Below are 23,753 nucleotides of genomic sequence, written 5' to 3' on the forward strand. Positions count from 1 at the left end.
GTGAGAGAGAAGCTCTTGTTTGTGAAACATGCTTCAGTTCACCCCTCTGCTTGATTCAAACATCATCCTGAAACACAGCGTGGTTTAGATAGGAAGTGGACTCTTGGGGGATGTGATGGAAAGCCCAGGGAGGACAGAAATGGCTTAAAAGATGCAGCTTGAGGACTTGGCTTTTCTTTTTGCTGTGTGAGCTTTCATGTCCGTGAGAGGGAAGGAGAGATTTGAATTCAGAAATAAGGTCACAGCTGAGCCTTCTGAAGGGAAGAGAACCAAAAATTACTGCTTGCTATAGCATGGCAGCAGCAGCAAACTGGCCCCAAAGGCAGGCAGAGCCCTGGGCTGGCAGAGACAGGTCTGGGGGAGTCTCTGCAGTGGGAAGAGCGCAGGGAGCAGCTTGTCACAGTGTTTAATGGCTGTGTCTGCAGAAGTGTTTAGGACAGCAGGCATTTAGAAAAGTTTGGTGGTTGCCCCAGGAGAGGTACCTGTAAGTTTGGTTCAAATACTTGAAGGACTTTTGCCAAGAGGACCTGGTCTGAACTGCTTTACTCACGTTTGTACTTTCAAATAGCTGTAGGGACCTGCTTGGGGATTTGGGAGCGTTTGGGGCTTTTGAATAACAAGAGGCTCTGCTCTTTTAACCAGGTGCGCAGTAAATGGAGGTAAAGATGCTCCCTGCTGCCCTACCCTGCTGTAGCTGCAAGTGGAAGACTTTGCCTAATGCTTGGCCTGGGGCAATTTAAACCCAGTCTCCTGAAGGGGTGCCCAGATGAGCGTGCTCAAAGCTGCCCTGGGCAGGTGACACGGGAAAGGGACATTCAAGACAGCCAGCCCCATACCAGCCAGGTGCAGCACTGCCCCGCGGGGACCTGTCCTCCAGTGCCTAGCCCCAAAACCAGGCACATGGGGGGAGGTGTCTGGGGACCAGGGTGGGTATGGCTGCCTTTGCCCCTCAGCAGCCTGGCATGAGCCAGCTCAGCTTGGGCACCGCTGGGGCTCGTCAGAACTGCTGTCCTCCCAGGCTGCAGCTCATCTGCTGCCGTGGGCACCTCCTCAGCCTTTCTCCTCGGGAGTCATCCCCGGAGTGGGTGAGTGGGGCAGGGCTGGGGGGATCTCATTCTGGGAGCTGTGGGATTAGCTCTGGGTCAGAGAAGGGGATCGGTGCTGTGAGCTCTGTTTCTGGGCTGGGGATTTTGGGGTCGGGAGGGAATCTAGCCCTGGATAGAGCGAGTGGGACTGGGTTGTGGGGTGGAGGTCGGTGTCGCGGGGGAAGCGCCCGGGCTCGGGTGGAGGTCGGTGTCGCGGGGGAAGCGCCCGGGCTCGGGTGGAGGTCGGTGTCGCGGGGGAAGCGCCCGGGCTCGGGTGGAGGTCGGTGTCGCGGGGGAAGCGCCCGGGCAGCCCGCTCGGCGCGGCGGCGGCAGTTGAACGGCGGCCGCGGCTGAGCGGCAGCCCCGCCTGACCCCGGGCCCCGCCTGACCCCGGGCCCCGCCCCCGTCCCGTCTGCCCCGCGCGGCCGCCCCGCGTGGCCTCGGCGCCGCTCCTCCCCGGCCCATGATGCAGCGCGGCGGCGGCCGGGCAGAAGATGGCGGCGGAGCGGCAGGGAGCCGGCGGCGGGCGCGGCGGGGCGGGAGGCGGCGGAGCAGGAGGCGCGGAGGAGAACAAGGAGAACAAAGAGAACGAGAGGCCGGCGGGGCCCCAGGCCGGTAGCCTCGGCGACAGCCTGGGCTTGGAGAGCATCCTGTGGCGGCGGGTGATGGCGGGGGGACGTGGCAGGCCCAGCCCCGTGGGCGGCGGGGCGAACGTGGCGGCCGCTGTGGGCAGAGCGGGGGCTCGCAGGCGGGCACGGCTGGCTCTGCTTTCTCTCGGGGTCGCACCGGTGGAGGTTTCCCTGCTATGAGCCCGGCAGGTCTGGCCGGGTCGCAATGTCTCGTAGCTCAGGAGGGAGCCGGTCTGCTGGCTCCGGTGGTGCCGGACCGTGCTGGCGTGAGCGTGTCGGTGCGGCGGCTGGGCTAACCCGCGCCGTGTCTGCGGATAGGGTTGGATTGGAATGAAAGGGGGGAGCCAGCCTTGCATCGCTGTGTGGTGGATTTATTCTTTACCTTTACGAGTTCTTCTGAGCTGCCTGACAGCTGTCGCCAGCCTTCAAAGCGGAGCTCTGTGCTGGGTTGCGTCCTGGAGACCAAAGCAGGCTGTCGGTGATCTTCTGTGGGTAACATCAGTGCTTGTGGATAAGAATACATCTTAACAGGTACACCGAGATGGCAAACTGGCTCCTCCAGATTTAGCACTTGTAAAACGTGGTGTGGCCTGTAAAGCTCACAGCACTTTTATATCTGAAACTCGTGTGAAACCAGGCCAGCTGCACAGCTGTGGTAGAGCTGAGGTTTGTCTTCTGGGTAAGAGGAAAACCCAAGTGAAATAAGGTTGTCGTGTTCCATTTAGCATATGGCAGGTGCTGGGGAGTTAGTGGACACAGTAGCTGCAATGGTAGTGTTGGCAATACCTAAGTCAGTGATGAAGTAAATCGTATAAAGGATACTGACTCAGTAACTGCACAGGAAAAAGGCAGTCGGTGGGGGGGAATCATAGGCAGTAAGAATGAGGAGTGTTGTGTTGAGACATTGCTCTTTGATCTAGTTGACTGGATAGGGCTGGGTGCTAGGTTGGACTGGATGATCTTGGAGGTCTCTTCCAACCCGGTTGATTCTATGACTTGTTCCACAAGTGCAAACCAATTCAGTGTGGTAACTCTTGGTGCAGGTTTTCAATCCTTGAACTCGAGAGACTGCCTGTTGGGTCTTATTCCAAGACAACCCTTTGGTAGGCATCTGACATTTTAAACTTTGAAAGTCTGGCAGGTTCTTTAGCTGTGACAGTAGTGTTTCTTCTAATGGAGTCATCATATAGTCTGCTTTTGTGATTTTTCTTTTTAAGGCTTCTTGGTAATGCTTGGAAGGGAAATCTTTGGGTATAAATACAGAGGATTCTGGTTTATGATGGAGATTTTATTTCACAATGCAGTCAGCCTTGTAAACTGAAGGAGTGACATCAGCAAGTGTACTGGAATACAGCATGACTCTGTCTGGTAATTTAATGAATAAAATTGAACACAGACTGCAAAGAAGTCAGCAAATATGCCAACAAAAAGTGCAGAGACTGGGTGGAAATTGTGGAAATGCTGTCACAGTGTACTTGTTGCAGTAATAAGCATTAAAGCTAGAAGTATGATGAAAAACTGAATAGGAAATGAGCCCTCTGAATCTTCCCAGAAGCTCTTTTCATGAAGGTGCTCTATTCAGAAAGCAGTTTGCCTGTGGAGGCTGTCAGGAAGGCAGCAGTGATTTTGCTCAGTGTACTCCTGGGAGATGTGAGGGCAGGGAAGCTTCTCTCAGCTGCAGTTTTGCCAACTAAACTGTGTCACAAATGTGGCTGGGGAGGCGGTGGAGGGTACCTGGGGCAGTCAGCACTTCATCCTGAAACGAGCTCTGCTACCAGCAAGGCTCTCAAGTTGGTCTGTCAGAGAAGGTGTTTGTGGAACGTTATAGTCCTACTCTTGATGACAGTCATAAAGCTCTGAAGCAAGCAGTGGAGTCAGGAAGCCTTTTAGGACCATCACCTCTGCAAGCTATGCAACTCTAGGAAGCTTTTGGGTGCTTTTCTAGTCAAAGTGCATTTGCTTAATGGAAGCTGCAGAGTTGCCTTTGTTATTTTGGGGTCTGTGCTGTCGATCTGCCTTAACACACGTTGCAGTCCTTCAGATTGTGAAGGAGTCTCAGCAGCAGCATGGGTTACGACACGGAGACTTCCAGAGGTACAGGTTAGTAACAAGTGTGGATGTATTTGAGCTACTGGTGGGTGACTTTTAATATGTAAACCCACTGTAGCAGGGAGCAAAAACAACCTGCCAAGTAAATACCCGTGGAGAGGCTCCTCCATGTGGACCAATTCACACTTTTTTTAATCACTAGCTGTAATGTGCTGTGGTGGGTCTGTTGGTGAAGGTACAGGCTGGCTCTTGATTCTGCATAGCTCTTATTAATCACCATACTCTTCTAGAGCTGAGTGTTCAGTAAACACCCATAAAGCAATTAGGACAGAGAACCTAATTCTGATGTTTCAAGATCAGAAATTATCATTAAATGTCCTAAGCTTACTTGTGTTGCATGAACCACTGGTTTACCGGTAGCATCTGATCAGCCTCTTATCAGGTATCACTTCTAAAGTTCCTAGTTAAAACATTGCCTGTCGTGGCCTTCAGTCTTTATTATTTTGGTTGGAGAGAGCAGGAAACAGAAGGAAAAGAAGGTTATTTTTTGGCCCAACTGCCTGTGGTCATCTTTTCTTTAGGGGTTATTGCTCCCGGAGGCTGAGGAGGCTGCGAAAAACTCTCAACTTCAAGATGGGAAACAGGCACAAGTTCACTGGGAAGAAAGTGACTGAAGAGATTCTCTCAGACAACAGGTACAGTTGGGATTGAACATTCAGATACTAGTGAGGAGAATGTTTTTCATTTCAGTAATTTGTTTTCACGTGGGTGTGTGGAAAGCTGCTCTGTACAGTACACTCAGGTGTTTATTTCTGAGATGGGTGCTGTTGGTATTAATAAAAGATGAAAGTTCAGGCTGCAGTGCAGGGGGAGGAGGCACTGCTTAGATCCTGCTTCATCATGTGAATGAGTGGGAGAAGAGGGAGCAGCAGCAGGCAGCTTTTTGCCTCATAGCTTCTTTTCCTAAGCAGTAAATTACTGATATTAGAGGAAATGTTTATTCAAACCTGTTGCAAGGTATCCCTGTGAGTGCTGATAACACAAATGGTGTAGCCATCAGGGTCATGGTTGGAGACGTAATTCCTTCCCTTAGAACAGAAATACTGGACTGAAGCTTTTGCTTAGATCTTCAGAATTGGGCAGGATGCTGTTCTGATAGACTGTGTGGAGAACAGCCACTTCCCATCTTCTGGAAACACTTGAAATAGCTGCTGTCTTACCTTGTGGGGAAAGGAGTACAGAATGCTGCCTATCCCCGTATTGTTTAGAAGCAGGATGTGTTATAGCAGTAGCTGGGGACAAAATAGAGATGTTTGACCACACTGAACCAGTTTGCAGAGCAAGCTAAAATAGTAAATACTTTGTCCTTACTCTGTCTGTGGTGCTGCAGAGTGGCACCAAACTGTCTTTAGTTGAGTCATTACTTCTGTGTGGTGAGAAGTGCAGTAGAAACCAGTTAGGAGTCATATGGTTCTGTGTGCTTTGAATGAAAATAAAAGCATCCTGGCCTTTATGAGGAACTGTGTGGCCAGTGGGACAATGAGGTTATTCTTCCCCTGTACTCAGCACTGATCAGGCCACACCTTGAGTACTGTGTCCAGTTCTGGGCCACTCAATTCAAGAAAGATGTTGAGATACTGGAACATGTTCAGAGAAGGGCAATGAAGCTGCTGAGGGGCTTGGAGCACAGCCCTGCAAGGAGAGGCTGAGTGAGCTGGGGGTGTGCAGCCTGCAGAAGAAGAGGCCCAGAGGTGACTTCATTGCTGTCTACAGCTACCTGAAGGGAGGTTCTTTTCTCCCGGGCAACCAGCAGCAGAACAAAGGGACACATCCTCCAGAGGAAGGTGTAGGCTGGATGTTAGGAGGAAGTTCTTCACAGGGAATGTGTTTTGTCATTGTGGAATGGGCTGCTCAGGGAGGTAGTGGAGTCACTGTCCCTGGAGGTGTTTGAGAAAAGACTGGATGAGGCACTTAGTGCCTTGGTCTAGTTGATTGGATAAGTTGGACTGGATGATCTTGGAGGTCTCTTTGGAGATCATCTTGTCCAGCTGCCCTGCCAGAGCAGGTTGTGCAGGCTAGTGTCCAGGTGGGCTTTGAATGTCTCCAGAGATGGAGGTGCCAACGCCTCCCTGGGCAATCTGTACCAGTGCTCCACCACCCTCAACATAAAGAAGTTCCTCCTCGGGTTTAGATGAAACTTCATATGTTCAAGTTTGTGCCTGTTATCTTTTGTGCTGCTACTGGGCACCACTGAAAGAAGACTGCCCCCATCCTCCTGACAGCCACCCTTTAAGTATTGAATAGCATTGAGAAGATCCCCTGTCAGTCTTCACTAGGTTAAAAAGCCCCAAATCCTGCAGCCTTTCTTCAAAAGAGAGATGTTCTGGTCCTCTAATTGTCTTTGTAGCCCTTTGCTGTATCTTCTCAAGCAGTTTCCTGCCCTTCTTGAACTGAGGAGCCCAGAACTTGACACAATACTCCAGATGTGGTCTCACCAGGACAGAGTAGACAGGGAGGAGAACCTCCTTTGACCTGCTAGCTGTACTCGTCTTGCTGCACCCCAGGATGCCATTGGCCTTCTTGGCCACAAGGGCACATTGCTGTCCACCAGGTCTTTTTCCATGGAGCTCCTTTCCAGCAGTTCCAAGTCCTAGCCTGCACTGCTCCATGAGGTTATTCTCCATAGGCAGATCGAGAGAGGTTCTTCTCCCCCTCTATTCTACCCTGGTGAGACCCCATTTTGAGTACTGTGTTAAGTTTTGGGCTTCCCAGTTTAAGAGGGTCAGGGATCTGCTGGAGAGGGTTCATTGAAAGGCCATGAGGATGATTAGGGAACTGGAACACTGCCTGATGAGGAGAGGTTGAGGGACCTGGGTCTGGAGAAGAGAAGGATTTAATCAGTGTTTATAAACAGCTGAGGGCTAGGGTCAGGAGCCAGGGGGAACAGGCTCTGCGCATTTGCTCCCTGAGATAGGACAAAGAGCAATGGATGTAAGCTGCAGCACAGGAGGTTCCACCTCAACACAAGGGGAGACTTTTTTTACTGTAAGGGTCACAGAGCACTGAAAAGACTCCCCAGAGAGATTGTGGAGTCTCCTTCTCTGCAGACTTTCAAGGCCTGTCTGGATGTGTTTCTCTGTGACCTGTGCTAGATTCCGTGGTCCTGCTCTGGCAGGGAGGTTGGACTCAACAATCTCTTTGGATTCCTTCCAACTTCTAACATATTGTGATCCTGCTCCCTCTCCCCACTTCAGACCCCTCTGCTCTCTCTTGCCAGGCTCCCAGAGGGGCAAGGCCAAGCTGTCCCCAAGGCAGTGGGACACCCAGGGCAGCATTCAGCTGCTCTTACAGCCCCAGAGTGCTGGGTCCCTGCTGCATTCGTTCCTCTGTGACCTAAGATAGATTGTATGGTCCTGCTCTGGCAGGGAGGTTGGACTCGATGATCTCTTTGTATCCCTTCCAGCCCCTAGCATCCTGTGATAGGCACAGGACCCTACACGTGCCCTTGTGTGAGCTTCCTCTTACTAACCAAGCAGCACTTCCATCACCAGCCTCTGTGGATCGCACGGGCAAGACCTAGTGGTAAAACCTGTTTGGTTGTTGTGGTTCCCTCCTCCACCTTGCCCTGCCCTGCAGGTACCTGCTGCTGATCCTGATGGACGCGGAGCGAGCCTGGAGCTACGCCATGCAGCTGAAGCAGGAGGCCAACACGGAGCCTCGCAAGCGCTTCCACCTGCTGTCGCGCCTGCGCAAGGCCGTCAAGCACGCCGAGGAGCTGGAGCGCCTCTGCGAGAGCAACCGCGTGGATGCCAAAACCAAGCTGGAAGCTCAGGTAGCCCCAGAGGCTTTGGTCTTCTTTTGCAGCAGGAGCTAAATAAATGAAGATGATCTGCCCTGTGAGGACAGGCTGAGAGAGCTGGGGTTGTTCAGCCTGGAGAAGAGAAAGCTCCAGAGAGACCTTAGAGCGGCCTCACAGTATCTGAAAGGGGCCTATGAGAAAGCTGGGGAGGGACTTTTTACAAGGGCTTGTAGTGACAGGATGAGAGGGAATGGACTGAAGCTTGAAGGGCAGATTAAGACTAGAGATTAAGAAGAAATTCTTTACAGTGAGGGTGGAACAGGCTTCCCAGCGGCGTTGTGGAGTCTCCTTCTCTGGAAATACTCAAAACCTGCCTGGATGTGTTTCTGTGTGACCTACTCTAGGTGATCCTGTTCTGACAGGGAGGTCAGACTGGATGATTTTTTGAGGTCACTTCCAACTCCTAACATTCTATGATGAGACACTGGAACAGGTTGCCCAAGGAGGTCAGGGACACCCTCTCCCTGGCGTGTTTGGGGCCAGGTTGGACATGGCCTTGAGCAGCCTGGTCTAGTGGCAGGTGGTTGGAACTAGCTGATCTTTAAGGTCCCTTCCAATCCAAACCAGTCTATGAAACATTTGTTTTTTTTGGTTGAAGAGATAATTTCCATCTAGCAGTACATTGTTAAAATTGGCTGATGGTTGATCTGGGTAATGTGTCCCTTTGAGCAGCTTGGGCTTAATGCAGCTGCTGCCATTTTAGAGGTGATAAATGGCACCAGCCATGATGAGGACCTCATGTTCAGGGATTAAGTCTATCAAATGCTTGGCCTTGCTTTGAGGAGCAGTATATTAGAGTAAAAAGAATTTAGTAAGACTAAGACAGTACAAGACAGCATAAAAATGATGCTTATCTGTTGAATTAGCAATAAATGCCCTCAAATAGCCACCTCGACACAAGACTTTGTGGTTTCAGTTGCTGTAAAACAGAAAGCAACTGTGGATGACTGCAGCCTCTTTGAACAAGGAGCTGCAGTGATATCCAGTTAATTAAAGCTGTCATTTTGCAGTTTATTGCTGGGGGAAAAAAAGAATTCAGTGGTATCAGTGGGCCATGTTCATTTTATAACAAGGAAGCATCTTTGCTTTCATCTCCTTAGAAATGCATCAGTGAAAGTAAAACTGAGAAAAGGTAAGGTAGGCAGCGACCCAGAATCCAAATCACTTGTGTTCTGTGGGGAAACTGAAGGGGAAGGGCAAGGCTTAGTCACTCAGTGTAGGTGTTGCAGCAGTGTTCATACTGCAGGCTGTTCAAAGCAGGCTGTGGGGCCTGGGGAAGCTCACCTGCCCTTGTGCTGTCTGCAGGCATACATGGCTTACCTCACGGGAATGCTGCGCTTCGAGCATCAGGAGTGGAAGGCAGCAATGGAGGCTTTCAACAAATGCAAGTGAGTTGAGCTGCTTCAACCAGCTTCACTTAGGACAATGCATGGGGTCAGCCTAGTAAGTTTCTGCACTGTCTGTGCAGCAGCTCAGAGGGTTGGGTAGTTAATCCTGCACTGAACTGGGGGTGCTGCCTAAGAAACAGCATTCTCCAGAGGAGAGAGACAATCTCCTGAAGATAGCTTCTCCCAGGTGGACACATTCTGCAGTGTTAACATTTATCCTTTGCTGTAGGACCATCTATGAAAAACTGGCCAATGCTTTCACAGAAGAACAGGCTGTGCTGTATAACCAGCGTGTGGAGGAGATCTCGCCCAACATCCGCTACTGTGCCTATAACATTGGTAAGGAAAGGGGAGACCCAGCAGAGAGCAGGGCTCTTAATTGCTAAATATTGGTCTCAGGGAGTCTGTACTATCTTGGGTAAATTCTGTGCATGTTCTAGGTCTATTTAGCAGTGGAGAGAGACCCTCAGCTTGCAGCACTGCCTCTGGCTTTGTTTAAAAACAAAATACCATTTTGCAGTGGACTGCTTATTCAGATCAGAAGGAAATTGCAAGTGTAGCTTCTTCATCTCTAAATTGCCAATAGAAAATATTAACTTTTCTGTATGAAAATAATTGGTGAACTCAAATGGAAAAGTGATCTTGACTTATTCTTCCAGGGGACCAGTCTGCCATGAATGAGTTGATGCAGATGAGACTGAGATCTGGTGGCACTGAAGGTCTTCTTGCAGAAAAACTAGAGGTAAGTTTTTGCATGCTTTGGGTTGAGATGTTCATCATTGTTCTGTTGAGCATAAATATTGCTTCAGCACAACATTGAAGAGACAGAACACCCCAGAAGAGGCTGAGAGAGTTGAGGTTCAGCCTAGAGACGAGAATGCTCCAGGGAAACCTTACTGCATCCTCCCAGTATTTGAAGTGGCCTACAGGACAACTGGAGAAGCTCGTTTTATGAGGGCATGTAGTGACAGGATTAGGGGTAATGACTTCAAACTAGAAGAAGCTGGATTTAGATGAGACATTAGGAAGAAAGCCTTCTCCATGAGGGTGATGAGGTACTGGAATGCGTAGCCCAGGGAGGTTGTGGACGCTTCAACCCTTAAAGTGTTCAAAGCCAGGTTGGATGGGGCTGTAAGCAGCCTGGTCTAGCAGGAGATGTCCCATGCTGGGGGGTTGGAACTAGATGATCTCTAAGGTCTCTTCCAAGCTAGACTATTCTGCAGGTGTGGGATAATGAAGCCTTGGGCTCTCACACTTTCCTAAACCCCTCTCAATTTCACAATAATAAAGTCTGCTGTGAATGTGAAAGGTTCAGTTTCAGCTACCTTTAAGTTCAAGCTCCTGAGTTGAGTCTGTTCTTTACAGGCACTGATCACCCAAACTCGAGCAAAGCAGGCAGCCACCATGAGTGAGGTGGAGTGGAGAGGAAGAACAGTCCCAGTGAAGATAGACAAAGTGAGGATCTTCTTGCTGGGGCTGGCTGACAATGAAGCAGCAATTGCTCAGGTAACTCAGAAGCCATCTACAGTGCTAACTGTCCTCTTTTCTTCAGCATGCAAGGTAATATGTGGTACCTGGCCTGAAAGTCTTTAAGCTTTTCTCAAAGTTGGGGTCAGAAGACGCCAAAAGTTGGAATATTGACTGACATGTAATGTTGATCCAAGAGCTGGAGCACCTCTGCTATGAGGATGTTGTTCAGCCTAGAGAAGACGACTCCAGGGGACTTTAGAGAAGGAGTCCTATGGGAAGGCTGCAGAGGGACTTTTCATCAGGGTGTCTAGAGACAAGACAAGGGGGAATGGCTTTAAGGTGCAGGGGAGTAGGTTTAGAGCGTTCTTAGGAAGAAGTTCTTCAGTAGGAGGGTGGCGAGACAGGAATAGGCTGCCCAAGGAGGCTGTGGATGCCTCCTCCCTGGGGATATTCAAGACCAGGTTGGGTGAGGCCTTGAGCAACAAAGACTAGTTGAGAGGTGTCCCTGCCCATGGCAAGCAGGTTGGAGTAAGTGTTCTTTAAGGTCCCTTCCAAGCTCAGACATTCTATCATTCTGTGGCTGTAACTCAAAGCTGAAGTGTCACTGAAGGTTCTGCAATCTACTTGGTGGTAGACTGGGAGCTCTGTTCTCAGTTTTGAACACTGTGCTGCCTTTCATTGCCAGGGTGACAGATAAGTCAGCAGGAAACGAAGGATACAATTTCAAGAGTGATTTGACTTGAATTTCTGTTCTAATTTCTTTAAGTATCTCAATGCTCCAACTTCAGAACAGCCACAAAAGTAGATACTTACTGATTATGTTTTTTCAGCGGCATGAAGCAGGTGCTGTGAGATTTAGAGCATTCTCTCCTTGACTTACACAAATCCTCAAAAGCAGGAAGAGGAATAGTAAATGTCAGGATGTAAATGAGTGTCAGATCTAACAGTCCTGAAACACCTCCAGTGGCACGTACTGTGCATGTCTGTAGTGTTGCAGCCAAGTTTTCCCACGTGGGGCTGTTTCCTTGGAAATGCTGCCCAGATGCTGTATTCTACTTCCCACTGGCTCCACACAGCACCTTTGCCACTTGAAACAGCAGTCAAAGGATCTTCAGTAATAATTGTAAAGGATCTTCAGTAATAATTGTTGGTACTAAAGGTGAGCTTTCTGCAGCAACAGAACCCATTTATCACCACAATAATGGCAATAGACAGAAATGTGAATGATAAAATGAGAACTGTTGGAGCGAGTCCAGAGGAGGCCACGAAGATGCTCAGGGTTGCAGCAGCTCTGCTGTGAGAAGAGGCTATGAGAGTTGGGACTCTGCAGCCTGGAGAACAGAAGACTTTGAGGAGACCTTATAGTGGCTTTCCAGTATCTGAAGGGCACTACAGGAGGGCTGGGGAGGAACTATTTGCAAGGTCTTGTAATGACAGGATGAGGAGAAAAGGGTTTAAACTGGCAGAGAGGAGATTTAAACTGGATGTTAGGAAGCAGTTCTTGCCGGTGACGGTAGTGAGACACTGGCACAGGTTGTCCAGGGAGGCTGTGGCTGCTCCCTCCCTGGAGGTCTTCAGGTTGGATGAGGCCTCAAGCGATCTGTTCTAGTGGGAGGTGTCTCTGCCTATGGTGGGGTGTTGGAACTGGATGATTTTTGCAGTCACTTCCAACCTAAACCATTTGATGATTCTGTATGAGGCAGGCAACAAGAGCAGCAGCCAGTGTGAAGGAGACCTTTTGAGTGGTAGGACAGACAGGATGTGGCTGGGTAGGAAGCATCGCAGTTAACCAGTCTTGCCATCATGCTAGGCATGCTGCTGAGTTTATTTTCCGGTCGGTAGTGTAAGAGCATGGCCAGCAGGTGGAACTCAGAGCTCGGTGTTCCCTCCTTGGATTCCCATCCTGCCAGCCTAGCGGTTGGACCTTTTCAGTTCAGTTACCCTCTTTGTTCCACGAAGCTGTGTCAGAGCAGTGAATTTTTCGTCTCGCTCTGACTGAACAGAGGAATTTTGTGGTCCCAGATCGCAACTAGCAGTGGTGAAAGCTGAGTGCACAGCAGCAGTATTTATTTGTGTTCCCAGAGAGCTAGAACCTGGCCTTTTGAAAGCAGTTCTGCAGTTCCTGTGCCAGCTGTGCTGGGCAGCCCAGCTTCAGCTAAAAGATTTTGTGGTTCCTGGCATCTTTGGCACCTCTCTGCCAGTCTTCACTAAGCTGAAACCCTACCATAATGCTTAGAAGCAAACACAAGTGTGTGTTTTGTGTACAAATCAAGATTTTCAGTGCAATTATCCCACTGCCTTCAGTGTCTTCTTGGTAACAGGAGAAACAAATGAAGTAAACTGAAATAGGAATCCAAGTTTAAAATTTTGTCAGCCCTACTGTAAATTTGAATGTGTGACTTCAGGGGCCCACTGACTCTCACCAGGTAGAAATGAGAAGGCTGAAGGGCAGAGCAATGAAAATTTGCTCCTGTCTGGTACTGCCTCAAGGATTCTGTGGTTAAAAAAGGGTGGTGATAACGTTCAGAGGCGATACACAGCATTTAGGGAGGAACAGGTTGCCCAGAGAGGTGGTTGAGGCTTCATACTTGGAGATATTCAAGGTCAGGCTCTACAGGGCTCTGAGCATCTTGACCTAATGGAAGATGTCCCTGCTGACTGCAGGAGGGTTGGACTGGATGACCTTTAGAGATCCCTTCCCAACTACTTTATGACTCTATAAAGTAACAAAATCGAAGTGATCACTCCCAGACTTTCAGGTGTTAGCTTGGTGAGCTCAGATCCCTCGATCCCAAGATGAACCTGTGCTGTTCTCTCAGCACTTGAATCACCAGCTCTGGCACTTTTATCTCAGTTTTATCATCAGAATATCTATGTAATTATACATAGAGTTGCCTTAACCTGAGGAGGTTTGTTTTTTGCTTAGAAAGGAAAGCCTTTGTTTCATTTTCATTGCACAGCCCAACCCATTCCCTGTTTGTGCTTGACTGGTGATCTAGCTGTGTCTGTTTTCATTTTTGTGCATCCAGTGGAATTGCTTTGCTCCTCTGGGTGAGGTTTAGAATGCTGTCAGACTTGTCTCTGCTTATTCTCAGTAGTTAGTCCCACCTTAAAAAAAACTCTTCAAGCAAATCTTAATTAAAAAAGAAAACAACAAACCCACAACCAAAACCAAACCCCAAAGGTTGCCTTCATCTCGGGTCAAGTACCTGAGGCTTTGTGAGGGAGTAAAAATAACATTCCTTAATGGGTTTGCAAACCTGAGGAGAGGCAGAGACTGTAGAGCTCTCCAGAAGGGAAACTGAGCATGATTTTAGGCAGGTTTTTCTTCATTTGGACAAATCTGTTGCAGCAGGGTTTGTCTTGCATCATTAAGTGAGCTAGAAATGGTGCAGCATGGAACTGATCCCTCCTTTAAGGTTTATTCCTGGGCAGTTTTGTCTTGCTGAACCAGTGAGAGTTACTCTGAGAGAGTTAAGCTGAGATTTTGGATTTGGGTGCATTGTTTAATACAAAGTGCCAGTCCACTGGGCAGGGGTCAGGCCTCAACTTGCTTCTCAAAGGTTTTGTTTTCAGATTTGAAGCAGAAGGCCAAAAGCTGCTTCATTTTTTGACAAAACTTAATGGTGACAGCAGAAAAGCCTTCAGTGACTCCTGTGACTGAAACACAGGGTTATTGTAACAAAAAATAGCAACCTGCTTCAAACAAGCAAATTACTGCCACTGGGGAGCTTCTCTGGAGTGGGAGTGTAGAAGAGATAATCATCAACATGTTCTTACCACATGAGAAAAGTTAAATCAGCATAACAAGAGCAGCCTGCCTTGGTAGTTTGCCAGTTCAGTAATGCTCAGCTTTCCTCTTGCTGGGCCTTTCCCACAGTGCAATCCAGCCTCAGCTCTGCTGGCAGCACTGTGAGTGCCATCTTGGAAGGAGTTGCTGAGAAGGTAGCTGGAGTGAGGATGAGGTGACCAGAGCTCTGTGTGCTAAATTCTCAGTACTGACCATCTTCTTGTCAGTTTCTGACAGTATGCCCTCAGAACGTACTGCAGACAGGTGCAGGTTGTGGAATTGCTATGGATCTGAAGCCATCACTGGGGAGAAATGTGCCCTTGTGGCCAAGAGAGCCAATGGTATCCTGGGGTGCATCAAAAGTGTGTCCAGCAGGTCTAAGGAGGTTCTTCTCCCCCCTCTACTCTGCCCTGGCGAGGCCACAGCTGGAGTATTGTATCCACTTTTGGGCTCTCCAAGAGGGACAGGGAACTGCTGGAGAGAGTCCAGTGGAGAGCCACAAAGATGGCTGAGGGACTATGAAGAGAGACTGAGCCCTGGGGCTGTTTAGTCTGGGGAAGAGAAGGCTGTGAGGGGATCTGACCAGTGTCTATTAATAGCTGAGAGGTGGGTGTCAAGTGGAGAGAATCCATGTCTTTGGTGGTGCACAGCAGCAAGATAAAGAGCAGTGGAAGGTTTCACCTGAACATGAGGAACTTCTTTACAGTGAGGGTGACAGAGCAGTGGAACAGGCTGTCCAGAGAGGTTGTGGAGTCTCCTGTGGAGGCTTTCAAAACCCACCTGGATGCAATCCTTTGGGGGCTACCCTAGGGGATCCTGCTTTTGGCAGAGGAGTCGGACTTGATGATCTCTGGAGGTCCTTTCCAACCTCTATCATTCAGTGAAACTGTTTAATTTCCTCGGTTAATTCTTGCATTATGAGATAGTTCTTGCATTATGGGATGCACAATACCAAAAAAATTTCTAATGGATCTCAATTTTCCTTTGCCCTTAGGCAGAAAATGAGGAGACCAAGGAACGTTTGTTTGAGTCTTTACTCAGTGAGTGCAGAGATGCAATTCAGGCTGTTCGGGAAGATCTGAAACCAGACCAAGTAAGCAGCAGGCATCTGCATTTCTACCTTCAACAGCAGAATGTTCCTCTGGAACTGGTTTGTTGTCAGCCTTGCTTAACAGTAAAAGTGGTTGGGATGTCTTTAATAAAGTCTTTCTGTCACCTGCTGATTTGCTTCTCTTCAGGGCTATAGAGGGTGAATAGCAATGTCTTCATTCTTTTGCCAGCAAATGTATTCCAACTTCCCTGGTTGACCCAGAGCTTGAGGTGTTTGTGTTTTCTTCCCAGCTGTGAGTAAATCACACAATGTTTTGTCCCCAATTTCCACAGAAGCAGCGGGAACATTCTCTGGAAAATGATTCTGGGAAGGTGTCCAACATCCAGTACTTGCACAGGTAATCTGCAAACATTGCTACCTGTAGCAGTGTGAGGAAGCCAGGCTCTTATGTCAAGATTTAATTCTTGTTTGAGTTTGGTGTATGAGGTTTTTGTTCTGGGCCTCTTGGATCTCAGAGCATGGCTGTACGGATAAGGATCTGACTCATGCAGCTTTGCATGCTTCAGCTCTTCTTGTCGTGAGCTTTCCAGTGTTCTTTTGGCTTACTCTTAGGCTGAGGGGGAGGAGGAGTTTAAGAGCCAAGGAGTAATGTCTGAGTAGTTGTGACATTGCTAATGGTCTTTTCTTTCTGAAGCTACTTGACTTACATCAAGCTGTCGACAGCCATCAAGCGCAACGAGAGCATGGCGCAGGCCCTGCAGAAGGCTCTGCTGCAGCCGCAGCGCACGGAGGAGGACGGCAAACGCACGCCGCGGCCGCAGGACCTGATCCGCCTCTACGACATCATCCTGCAGGTGATGCTGGGGAGACAAATCCATTCCTGGGTTGGGTTCAAAGAGGGGCAGTTCCAACCCCCCTGCTGTGGGCAGGGGCACTTTCCATTAGGCTTCACCCAGCCTTGTCTTGAACACCTTCAGGGAGGGAGCATCCACAGCCTCCCTGGTCACAGAGTCACAGAATGTCAGGGGCTGGAAGGGACCTGGAAAGCTCATCCAGTCCAAACCCCCCTGCCAGAGCAGATCACACAGGAATGCATCCAGGCAGCTCTTGAATATCTTCAGAGAGGGAGATTCCACCTCCCCCCGGGAAGCCTGTTCCAATGTTCTGTCGGCCTCACAGGGAAAAAAATCCTCCTTGTGTTTACATGAAACTACTTTTGCCTCAACTTCCACCCATTGCCCCTTGTCCTGTCATTAACAGGTCAGCCTGTTCCAGTGTCTCACCACCCTCACTATGAAGATTTTCTTCCTAATCTCTAGTCTAAATCTCCCCTCCTCAAGCTTCTATCCATTCTCTCTCATCCTATCACTAGAAGCCCTTGTAAAAAGTCCCTTCCCAGCTTTTATGTAGGCCCCTCTCAGGTACTGGAAAGCTGCTATTCCTCAGACTAACTGGGGAACTTTGCTACAAAAACTTAGTGTAGAAAATATGGCAGCACAAGAGCCTGAGAAGTCTGAACAGCAACTACACACCTAGTGTAGACTGCTTGAGCTGACAAACTGTGTGCATAAGTCTACCATAAGTAGGCCATGTCACTGCTGGTGTTGACCCCCTCAATTGTACACCACATCTGCTGAAGGTCTTTGGGCTCTGTTTTCAGAGTGCTGAGCTTTCTGCTTCTTAAAGTGAAAATAGAATCTGTTGGTTCCCCTTGCAGTGGACAGTTAAGGACTTCTCTTACTCTGTACCAAACCCAACCCTTACAGGTTCTGCTGCAGGTGCTGAATACAAAGTTTGGCTTTGGATTTATGGTGAGATACTGGGAACAGGTTGCCCAGGGAGGTTGTGGGTGTCCCCTTCCTGGACACACAAGGCCAGGTTGGACAGGGCCTTGAGCAGAGCCAGTTGTCCAGTGGAGTTAGAGCTAGATGATCCCCAAGGTCCTTTCCAACTCAAATCATTGCTGGGGGAGGTCTAGGCTGGATGTTAGGAGAAAGTTCTACCCGGAGAGAGTGATTGGCATTGGAATGGGCTGTCCGAGGAGGTGGTGGAGTCACCATCCCTGGAGGTGTTCAAGAGAAGACTGGATGAGGCACTTAGTGCCGTGGTCTAGTTGATTGGACAGGGCTGGGTGATCTTGGAGATCTCTTCCAACCTGGTTGATTCTATGATTCTGTTCTATGATCTAGAGTTAGCTTGCTGGTGTTGGACATCTACATGAAGCACAAACCCCCTTCCAGCTGTGAACAGAAAGTGCTGCTGTATTGGGTGCCCCTGGTTCTGCACTAATGCAGTTTTGACTTTGTTTTTCTGACTATTTGATGCAGCACCCTGATAGCTGCCTCAGTTTCTGCTGCTAAAAATACTTCAAATGTATTCATTCTTCATAAGCAGTTTCTCATTTTCTCACATACATTTTCTATGAACTGTGGGAGCCTGTGGCTGAAGGAGTTGGGAATGGGAAAGGGAAATGCCTTATGAAAGAATTAATGAATGTGAAATCTGAGCAGTCTTTGTCCTAATCCCTGTTTGTGTCAGGAAGTCTGTCCTGAGGGCAAACTTGCACAAGTTTCAGTGAGTGTCCTTCACAAGGTTACCATGCTGATAATTAGAAAACTGGAAACTGTTTTCATGGGAGTGTGCTGTTAGCTTGTTAGGAGGAGCAGCTTTCTCTTACTCCAGCAGATTCCAGAGGGAAACAAGGCCTGTATTTGTTCCTGTCTCATTTGTACAGAACCTTGTGGAACTGACACAACTTCCTGGCCTGGAAGAGGACAAGAACTTCCAAAAGGAGGTTGGACTGAAGACACTTGTGTACAAAGCTTACAGGTAAGTAAGAAACAGCCAGGTTGTTCAAAGCAGGCATTGGATCCTGGTTATTAATTCCTAAGCTTTATGTGCTTAGATTTGGTTTCCTCTGCCCTTTTGTGAAGTCTGGATCCTAAGGGGGAACTGGCCAGTGGCACTTAATGTTACCTCCTGTTACCAGTCCTTGGAGCTGGCAAAAACCATGGATAACAAACATGTCAAGGATTGACCCTTTCCCATTGCAGGTGTTTCTTCATTGCTCAGTCCTATGTCCTGGTAAAGAAATGGAGTGAGGCTCTAGTGTTGTATGAGAGAGTGCTGAAATATGCCCAAGAAGTCCAGTCAGGAGCTGGAGCTCATACCAACAGTTTGAAGGTAGGAATCCAGTCCTTCCCAGTGTGGAAGGGAGCTGAAGCTCTGTTCTGCTACTGTCAATTAGAGACCTTTATGATTCAAGACTGAATTTTAAGTAAGAAGAGTAACACAAGGGTGACTTCCTGACACATTCTAGCAGAGGCCTTCTAGTAATCTGGAGACTTGCAACTTCTTTTGCAGAAGAGGCTGACTTGCTCTAACAACTCCAACAATTTGCCACTTTTTCTCACATCCATTTTGTGTTACACAGCTCCAGTGGTGCCTGAAGGACTGTGCTGTAGCCATGCCTCTTCTGGGAAGGCTTCTCGGCACTAGGCTTCATTTCTTAGTTCTTTATCAGGTTGTGACTTTGCCCTAACTCTCAAACTGTCCCATTCTAGACTCCCAGATAATTTTCTTTAATGCTCTAGGAGCTGCCTGATGTTCAGGATCTGATCACTCAAGTCAATGCAGAGAAATACTCCTTGCAAGCAGCAGCTATTTTAGGTGAGTTACCCAATTACTCTGGAGCTCTAACAGCTTTTGAACAATTCCCCTGCAGCTATTTAATTCCTTTTTATTTCCCTTCTGAAGTTCCAAATGTTTTCACACTTCACTCTGATCTGTGTAGGCTCTGGAAAAGGGCTTTCCCCCCCACCCCCCTACTTATTTGTAGCTTCTCCTGGCTGTATGTAGTGCAGCCAGGCAACCAATGACCAGACATTTGGCACTGTGCTCCAAAAGCACTTCAGGTTTTGGTGACCTGCACAGAGCACTGGTTTGTCTTTCAATTTTTTTTTGCTGCAAACAAGTTGGCTTTGCTTATCTCAGTCTTGCTTAGCTGGGTAGTCTACTGAGGAGGAGGAGGGCAGTGATGTTCTGCACTTTGTCAGTGGCTACCAGGTTAGCTGAACTTTGAAGGGCAGTAGATGGAGTTTGTTGATACCCTGGGCTGTTACTTTTGCTGTGCTTGCTGCTGGAAGCCCAAAACACAAAGATTGCCTTCATGTTGCTTTAAGAGACCTTACTGGGCTCTTACCTACTGCTTTGTGCTTAACCCAGTCTGTGCTTCTTTCAGGAGCAGTGTAGAGGAGAAGCTCTCCATCACTGGTGAGCTGTTTGGCTGTAAATGAGGATGTGTGCTCCTTTTAGCCTAGAAAGCAATTTGATTCTACTGAAAATACTGTCTTGCATATGCCAGAAAATGAGTCTCATGGCTAAGCTGAGAGCACAGCAGACCCCTGAGACAACTCTTACCTGACCCCAGGATCTAGCCTGGTAGTATCACTGCTTCTATTTCAATTTTGCAGATGCAAATGACACTCATGAGGCTGAATCTCCATCTCAGGTCAAGGATGGCAAGGTAAGAGCTTAGAGCTGAGGCAAAGTCCAGTTGTGCTCTTAGTGAATTTACTTTTAACCTGTGAACTCAGGAAAGGGGATGCTGGTTGGAGCATAACTGTGTACTCCTTAGGCTTGATTTCCTTCTGGACCTCCTGAAGGTGGTTGACAGGGTGGGGTTCCCTGGGCAGGAGCCAGGCAGCTGCTTGCAGCTTCTACTGTAGCATCTCCTTAATCTTTTTTTCATTTAAATTTCTCCCTGCACATAGGATTCTTTTCCAGAGATGCTGCAGTGATGCCTTTCCAGGGCTTCAGATCATTTTCAAGGTGTAATCCCAAGCACAAATCCAGGCTGGGCAAGAAGCAGCTCAAGACCAGTCTTGAGGGGAAGGACTTGGGGGTGTCAATTGATGAAAAACTCAATGTGATCTTCCAGTGGTCACTTGCAGCCCAGAATGCACCATGTCCTGGGCTGTATCAGAAGTGTGAGCAGCAGGAGGGAGGTGATTCTGTCCTTCTGCTCTGGTGAGACTCCACCTGAAGCACTGTGTTCAGTTCTCATGCCCCCAGCTTAAGAGGGACATGGAGCTGCTGGAGTGGGTGCAGAGGACTGCTGTGAAGGTGGTCAGAGGCCTGCTGAGCCTCCCCGTGGAGACAGGCTGACAGAGTTGGGGCTGTTCAGCCTGGAGAAGAGAAGGCTCCAGGGAGACCTTAGAGCAGCCTTCAAGTATCTGAAGGGGGCCTAAAAGAAAGCTGTGAAGGGACTTTTTACAAGGGCTTGTGGTGACAGGACAAGGGGAATGGACTGAAGCTTGAGCAGGGCAGACTAAGACTGGAGATTAGGAAGAAATTTTGTACAGTGAGGGTGGTGAGACACTGGAACAGGTTGCCCAGGGAGGTCATGGTGCCTTCTCCCTGGAGATGTTCAAAGCCAGGTTGGATGAGGCCTTGAGCAACCTGGGCTAGTAGAACTCACACCCGAGGCAGGAGGGTCCCACTAGATGATCTTTAAGGTCCTTTCCAACCCAGGCTATGAATCTGTCACACATCTGATGCTGAATCCTCTGCTGGTTTGGCCCTTGTCAGCTCAGGTGTCACAGGTATCTGATTTGTGTTTCTGCCTTGCTGTCTTCCAGCCACTCTCAGAACGGTTTGAGACCTTCTGTCTGGATCCTTCTCTGGTCAGCAAGCAAGTCAGCCTCGTGCACTTCCCTCCAGGCTTCCAGCCCATCCCATGCAAGCCCTTGTTCTTTGACCTGGCCCTCAACCATGTTGCTTTCCCACCTCTGGAGGACAAGGTGGAGCAGAAGGCCAAGAGTGGCCTCACAGGATATATAAAGGGCATTTTTGGATTCAAAAGTTAGCCAGGACCCCCTGAGGAACAGAGGTTTTATTCTGTATTGAAGGAAAAAGCTCCAAGAGGTTCTAGGACACAAAATATCTGCACCTAAAACTTGACAGAGGGAAGTTTTACCATCACCTTCCCCGTGTTTGTGTGTGTGTGTCTGTGCACTTCCATTCTCTCCCAGTGTATTAAAGACAAGCAACCTGTTCAGAAACACCCATGCACTTAGGTAGCTGAAAACAATCTGGAGCACAGAAAATCCATTCTGCTTGGAGAAGTTGGAGCTTTCTTTGTGACCTGTGGCCTTTTTGGGGGCCAGTAGACATCTGCTTACCATGGGCCAGGGCACAGTTATGATTTGATTCTTTCCTCCTCTGCCTCATCTATTTTTTTTGACACTGTATGATTGGGTATTTTGGACTAGAAATTTGGGTGCTATGGGGAAACAGAGGCAAAAGTAGATGAGGAACTAAAGCAGAAAGGTGAGGCTCTAAAGCAGTAGCTAAGGGGGCAACTTCTTCCATTTGACTCCCAGAAGTCTGTTTTGAAAACATTCAGAAGTGTGTCAAAGCAGAGCCTCTTTCCTTATCCATAAGGATGCCAAATACCATACCAAATGTTAATGGTTACCCCTAGTCGGGCTGGAGGGTAGCCTGAATTTGTACTCTGGGCCAGCAGGATCCTCCTTTCTTGGTACATAGGTACCTAAATGCAGCATAGAACCTACTCCTGCAGGGCTTCTCCTGGGAAACTGCCTTCACGGGTGGCTTTAGAAATAGCTACTTGCTCTTCATGGGAAGTTGGGTCTCTCTGTGTTTGTTTTGTCTCTGATCTAAACCTTTCCTAAAATCGAAGTGGTTTGTTTCTTTTTTTTTTTTGAGTTGATCTGTTGCTTTAGTTTTTATCCCTTCTCCTCCTCTTTGGTCAGTAGATAGACCTGAAATGAGGAGTAAGCAGCAGAGAAGGTTCTTGGGTGATAGATCTTCTCAGCCAGCTTTGTTGCTAAAGCACCCAGGTGCTGTGGAGATAGACACTTCCAAAATGTGGGTGACTTCATCTTTGTGAGCATTCAAACGTGATAAAACCCCACAGCACACGACCAGAACTGCTCCTGAATAAAGGATTTGGATGGAAGTTTCCACCAGCAGTGTTTGGGTTTTCTGTCAGTCTGTGGCCAGCAGGTGAAGCAGGGATTTGTTTGAGCCTTAACTCTTCCGAGCTGATTGTCTTGGTGCTTTGTGTCCCTTGTTAGACATCAGACTTAGCAGGGGTGCAAGCAAAATGCTGAAGTGCTTGGATTGTTGTTGTCATGGGAATTTTCCATGAGGGTCAGATGGATGGGGGTGGGGAGTGAACAATTCCCATTATATAAATCCAAGTCAATCTGGTTTGTGAGTTCTCAGAGTCCAGAGCAGCTTTCAAAAGGCCTCTGAGCTCAGGGAGAGGGATGAGGACTTCTTGTGTTTGATTCTTTTGCAGCATAGGAACCAAATGAGAATTCCTGGTCTTCCAGCTGGTTCCAATTGCCTCTGGATGCCAGAGAGGGGGTGCAGGAGAAAGGGCAAGTGTAGAGCTGAGAGAAATGTGGAAGACTTTGTTTGTCAGATGACCAATCCAGAAGAGGTGGTCTCGAGTGGCAGATTGCCCTTCCCATGAAGTCTGTTCCCTGCAGTAAGCAGTGCAGGCATCAGCTGCTTTGTGGAGCCTCTTCCTGTGCATGTTGGTCTGGGCTGCTCTTTTTCAGCTTTTATGTCAAATCCCTCAGAACTCTTCTGCTGTTAGATTTGCACACCAAACCCCAAGCCCCTCTCTGCCTTCCCACCACAAATCTGTGTGGTGCCTGGATTGAATTCAGTGCAGGTTGCACCGTGGCCACCTTCTGATGGATTTCTGTTACAAAAAGCCAAGAGCAGTTGGCCTCTTTGACATCTTTTGGCAGATAACTGATGGGTTGAATGCAGTCAAGGAATCTGAAAACAATAAAGTTTGATTCCTGACCTCTGAGGCCTGTGGTTTGTTGAGCACTGAGAACACAGAGCTCTCTCTGCCTTCAAAGCATTGGCAGAATCAAGGTCACACCATCACCCGGGGCTACTTAACCCCAGGGGAATGGCCACTTAGTTCTGGAGGAGGAGGATCTTCTGCCTGGAGGCTCAGATAACAGCACTCAGAGTAACCTGGCTGATTTGTTTTGATGTGATGTTAATAGCAGGCGAGCAGAGCGGGGGTTGTGAGCGCTGGAGGCGCTTCAATAACGTGCGAGGTGCTGGGGAAAACCTACAAATGAGAACGAGGGGAGGGGGAAAGAAGAGAAAAAAACATTGTTGCAGTCACCTGCGTGATGAAAACGAGTGTCAAAGTTCGTTGAGGCTCTTAGCTGTGTGATGGAGCTCTGAGTGGCAGAGGTGAAGATCAGGAAGTCTCTGATGTGCCAACCAGAGGGGACACAGTCTCAAGTTGTGCCGGGGGAAGTATAGGCTGGATGTTAGGAGGAAGTTCTTCACAGAGAGAGTGATTGGCATTGGAATAGGTTGCTCAGGGAGGTGGTGGAGGTCTTCAAGCAAAGCCTGGATGAGGCACTTAG

The 23,753-nt window shown here is 48.6% G+C and overlaps 1 protein-coding gene across 1 annotated transcript; it reads left to right on the top strand.

Annotated features, from left to right (window-relative positions):
- Nucleotides 1–1,549: 1,549 nt before the first annotated feature.
- Nucleotides 1,550–22,308, top strand: SRP68 (signal recognition particle 68). Its single transcript, XM_064150992.1, has 16 exons — nucleotides 1,550–1,730; nucleotides 3,748–3,814; nucleotides 4,345–4,458; nucleotides 7,400–7,595; nucleotides 8,928–9,010; nucleotides 9,240–9,349; nucleotides 9,670–9,752; nucleotides 10,376–10,516; nucleotides 15,265–15,363; nucleotides 15,654–15,718; nucleotides 16,016–16,175; nucleotides 18,056–18,150; nucleotides 18,375–18,504; nucleotides 18,915–18,990; nucleotides 19,794–19,846; nucleotides 20,961–22,308. The coding sequence occupies exons 1-16, from the start codon at nucleotides 1,580–1,582 to the stop codon at nucleotides 21,186–21,188; spliced, it is 1,851 nt and encodes a 616-aa protein (XP_064007062.1). The 5' UTR covers nucleotides 1,550–1,579; the 3' UTR covers nucleotides 21,189–22,308.
- Nucleotides 22,309–23,753: the final 1,445 nt, after the last annotated feature.

The sequence above is a fragment of the Pogoniulus pusillus genome, chromosome 11 (genome assembly GCF_015220805.1).
Source record: "Pogoniulus pusillus isolate bPogPus1 chromosome 11, bPogPus1.pri, whole genome shotgun sequence".
In the NCBI taxonomy this organism is placed as follows: Eukaryota; Metazoa; Chordata; class Aves; order Piciformes; family Lybiidae; genus Pogoniulus; species Pogoniulus pusillus.